This window comes from Chenopodium album, chromosome 15 (assembly GCF_948465745.1).
Source record: "Chenopodium album chromosome 15, dcCheAlbu1.1, whole genome shotgun sequence".
Taxonomy (NCBI): Eukaryota; Viridiplantae; Streptophyta; class Magnoliopsida; order Caryophyllales; family Amaranthaceae; genus Chenopodium; species Chenopodium album.
Window position 1 is genome coordinate 17,834 of NC_137848.1, and position 4,815 is coordinate 22,648.

Here is a 4,815-nt window from a genome sequence, read left to right on the forward strand (position 1 = left end):
CTACTTGGCCTCATTAATGAGATGAAATCTATCCAAAAAATCTTAAACCCAAACTAGTTTTGTGGAACAAAATTGTGTTTAAAATCCTTGACAAGTCCAATTATTTACTAGGTTCACTTTGCTTATTGTATGTATTTAACAAAAGAGCAAATTCTGCTTTATCAATAAATGAGAAGACAGAATACTGAAGGATAAATGAGAAGACAGAATAATGGAGGAGAGTTATACACTACTATACTTCAGACTAAAAAGTCTTGAACAAATTAAACCATGTTTTATTAAGTAGCGTAAATTATAAGATAACCAAAGAAAGTGTACATGAAAATTAAAATACAACGAACATAATCATAACTATAATTATACAGAGTAAACTATAAGATGGAATGTTTACTTAGCTAGTTCAGAAGGTTGGCAAGACTATAGGTGATACTTGAGGTACGTTAATCGGATAATCATCAATCTCAACCATCCAAGGATTTCTTTCATCATCTTTAGGATTAATGTTACGCAAAGCACGCCAAACCGCGCTATTACACTTGAATCCAGACCCGAATCCAATCTGCCAAGTCCTGTCACCTCTTTTGATCCTCCCCTTAGCCTCAAGGTACGCAAGCTCGTACCATAACGAACTACTAGACGTATTTCCATACCTATAAAGAGTCATCCTAGAAGGCTCCATATGTAATTGAGAGAGCTGGAGGTTCTTCTCTAACTCGTCAAGAACGGCTCTTCCGCCAGCATGAACACAAAAATGCTCGAAAGCTAGCTTGAAATCTGGCACGTATGGCTTAAGTTTGTGCATACGTAACACTTTTTTTCCGAGTAAGACGACTAAAAATATAAGTTGTTCGGATATTGGAAGAACTAAAGGCCCGAGAGTCGTGATGTTTGTCTTTAAAGCGTCCCCTGCCATTGTCAATAGGTCCTTAGAAAGGGCAATGCCACGAAGTCCTGTTTCGTGGTCATCTTGTTGGTATACGCAACTATAGCTATTGTCGTTTGCACCTTTATTGGTGCGGACAACATGTACCAGTTGATATTTTGATCGATGACGATCAATACGCTTGTTGGAGAGGAGGATTGCAGCAGCGCCCATCCGGAAAAGGCAATTTGAGATGAGCATTGAACGGTTGTTTCCACAATACCAATTTTGTGTCAAGCACTCTAAGCTGACAACCATGGCATATGAATTGGCATGCACCTATTGCAACAAACACAACACATACATATATTTAATTAATAACTAACCACATTAGGCAGTTAGTCAGCAATTTTTTGGTTGCAAACACGTCATGTGGAACATTATTATTATTATTATTATTATTATCATTGTCATATAAACTACAATAAATTAGTAAGAAATCAAGATACAATCTGCACCCCCACTCCTCTAAGTGTAGCAAAGCCTACCCTAGTGAAGATATGAGCTGCAGCACAAGCCCCAATATCTTGCATCGTCGAGAAATTCTGAACCCGGTTCAACAATGCTATTATTATTATTATTATTATTATGGTTTAAATTTAGAACGAATCACTATAGTGTGTGGTTCAATAGGCTTTGGGTTTCAATTTAAATTTTAATCAATAATAACTTAATACTAAAGCAGACACCGGGGGTGTCACGTGTCACACCCTGGTGCTGTTTTTTCCCTCCAAAATTTTCCTTTCTTTTTAGCCAAAATCTTTTTTTAGAATGTATTTTTATTTTGAAAGATAGAATATTTTTATCATACAACTATAATTTTTATCATGCAACTATAGTAATATTATTTCAAATCTATTATATTATCTTTGTAATAAATATTTTCCTTTTTATTTGGCGTTCTTAATTCTTCCATAAACATTTACCTAAAATATTAGTCCAATCCTTTTTTTTTAAATTTATTCATATAATATATATTAATGAGATTACTTTAAGTTGATTATTATTAGATTTTGTCAAAAATAATATGTAGTAATAAAATTAAATTGTTTCATACAATTGATATTAACGAAGTCACTTAAATTTTTCAGCATGTTTTGTGTGTGGCTGGCCACACCATATGACGCCGATTATAAAAGAATAAAGTAACTTTTATAACACTAACCGGGCAACCCCTGTAATATATATATATATATATATATATATATATATATATATATATATATATATATATATTATTTATTTATTTATTTATCTAAAACATGATATTATATACTTCATAGTAATCGATCTTTTGTTTTGCATTATAATATAGTTTATGATAATATAATTTCTACATATTTGATGGGTATATTTTATCAAATTTTATTTGATAAATTTAATAATTTTTTTTTTTTAAAAAAAAAAAAAAAAAAAAAAAAAAAAAAAAAAAACTGAATTTACCGTATATGGCACGGGGCCTAAGTTAGTTAGTCATCATTTTTTAGTCAACTAGTTCCTAGTTCGATGCTTGAATGTGTATTCACTTTTTGTGGATGCAACATTTGTACTTAATAAGGATATTTAGTTTTAAAACCAAAAAAGCTGGCATGGGGACTAAAAAACTTAGTAGTACAAGAGAAAGGCCGACTTATTTATTTTGATTAGAAATAAAAGAGCATATTATGCATAATATAATAATAATAATCTTCTCATTTATTTCTTTGTGCATGCATGTTAATTAATCTTGTTTTAAATCTTTATAATTTCAATGAAGATCTTAAACTTTCTCGATGATAATATAAGAGAATGATATTTCATTGTTTGGTTCACTTTGATGTGTAGTTTGAAAATAACTTTTTCCATAATATAATATATACATAGTATATAAATGAATTATATTTATGCTGCACAGTAACATGTGTGCAATGGAAATTGTGCAAGATACGAAAGAATCAAAGAATACTAACAAAATGAACCTGCGGGTATATCATCATGCTGGTTGTTTCTTGTGATGAATATACTTGTACTCCGTGTTATTAAAAAATCTTTTTATATATTCCATATTTCATAGCTAAGCTAATTTAATTAAGTCACAACTCACAACTATCTTAACTTTTTTTCCTAGCCATTTATTCATGTTATTATCCCATTTAACATTTGAGCAAGCTAACTAACTACTTTTTACATATTCGTAAATATATCAGGCAAAATTCATCCTTACAAGATTTTATCATGCATGATGTCATAAATATATTTTTATGTATTTTATAGTAGTACTATTATATTGTATGTATGTAATTAAGTTGCATGCAATTGACAGCAAATACCAAGCAAAAATTGGAGTTGGTGGAGAACTCACCTTGTGACTTTGAGGTCATGAGTTCAAACCCCATCAACTACAAAATGCTTAAAAGTAGGAGGATTTCCTTACCTCTTACTCTACTCTCAAGCACTAAGATCCTTTATCAAACCTTAAAAAATAAATAAAAAAATAATTTACAGCAAACCTTTAAAAGATCTTTAGCAAGATCAATGGAAATGAGGCCAGCACTGCATCCCATGCCACCAAGATTATAAGTGATAACATCTTCCTTAAGCTTGTAATGGTTAACCACCGTTGCACAAAGTGAAGGCAAAGGATTAAAAACACTACAATTTATTATAAGTATCCCTATTTCCTTAGGCAAAACCTTTGTTTTTGCAAGCAATCCATCTATTGCTAAAAACATGAGATTTTCCGCCTCCTTCCTCGCCTCGTCCATCGTCGTATTCGGAGGGACTTGGATCACTGCCTCCGGCAAGTACGTCTCATCGCCTACCCCGGACTTCTCAAACAACTTCCTTTGAAACTCAACGTTCTCTTGAGTGTATGTCCCGCATTGAGCTATTCTATCTACGCATGTCGCCTTACTAGTCCTACGAGAGGGGTGTGGCTTACAACAAGCAAAATCGACCAAATACACCGTCTTCCTGGTGCCCCTCAGGTAAAGAAGGAGCATAGCAAGGAAGATGAAAGGGAAAAGTAGGGAGTCGCCAACAAAGTGATGGTTAAGTTTGAGAAGATTATCCCGTAGTTGGAATAAGTCTTGTTTAGTAAGTGGGAGGACTACGAGTGGAATGAAAAAGAAAAAGAAGAACAACATCAAGTATATTGCATTCGAGATGAGATAATGGTAACCAAGTTTAACATATTTGAGCTGAATTGAAGTGTAATAGTTTAAAGGGGTTTTCTTTTTTGGAATTTCTACTTCTTGTGAAGTTGCTGATTTTGAGGTTTTCTTTGCATAATCTGCCATAGTTGGGTTTTTTTTTTTTTTTTTTTTTTCTCTTTTCTGGTAGAAGTTAGAAATGTGCGTAAGAGTTGAACTCACTTCATCACTTTATAGACTTTTTCTACCGGAGTAGTTTAATGGTACACTACTCTGCAGTCCGCACTATATGTTGAGTTGGTCACTTTAGTATTGAAAGTGAAAAATTTAATGCATAACTAATTATTGCTTCATCTATATTTGTGCGGTTGTGACACTGCTACCTCCGATACCATATTAAAGAATCATCTCAACCAAAAACTTAAGCTAATAGTTGATGTTTAGGAATATGTTTTATACTCTATCACTAACTAAATTTTGACCTGAACTAAAATTGATCAAGTCAAATCCAAGTTATGACTTAAAATTTAATATCACAAGAATCATTATACGAGTACTAAAATATTGTTAGACCAACACTTATCTATATCTATATCTATACTTAGTATTTAAGGAAATTGTTCCGTGTAACCTTAAGGTTTTAAAAAATGCACCTTGTACCCCTGAAAACTTTCAAATGCATTGTGTGCCCTTGAGGTTTGTAAGAACTTGCACCAAATACCCCTAGACTCATATAACAAATGATATGTTAAATTGAGACCC

General features: G+C 32.3%; 1 protein-coding gene across 1 annotated transcript; it reads right to left on the reverse strand.

Annotated features, from left to right (window-relative positions):
• Positions 1–254: 254 nt before the first annotated feature.
• On the reverse strand, positions 255–3,908 carry LOC145581444 (3-ketoacyl-CoA synthase 20-like). The gene is made up of 2 exons (XM_081638448.1): positions 3,412–3,908; positions 255–1,201 (listed from the first exon to the last, which is right to left on the reverse strand). The coding sequence occupies exons 1-2, from the start codon at positions 3,901–3,903 to the stop codon at positions 401–403; spliced, it is 1,293 nt and encodes a 430-aa protein (XP_081494574.1). The 5' UTR covers positions 3,904–3,908; the 3' UTR covers positions 255–400.
• Between the last annotated feature and the right edge of the window lie 907 nt (positions 3,909–4,815).

Excerpts from the sequence above, each read along its gene's own strand:
- LOC145581444 (XM_081638448.1), bottom strand. The coding sequence starts at position 3,903 with ATGCTCCTTCTTTACCTGAGGGGCACCAGGAAGACGGTGTATTTGGTC. Across the intron at positions 1,202-3,411 it reads TTGCTAAAGATCTTTTAAAG|GTGCATGCCAATTCATATGC; the intron begins GTTTGCTGTAAA and ends TTGTTGCAATAG.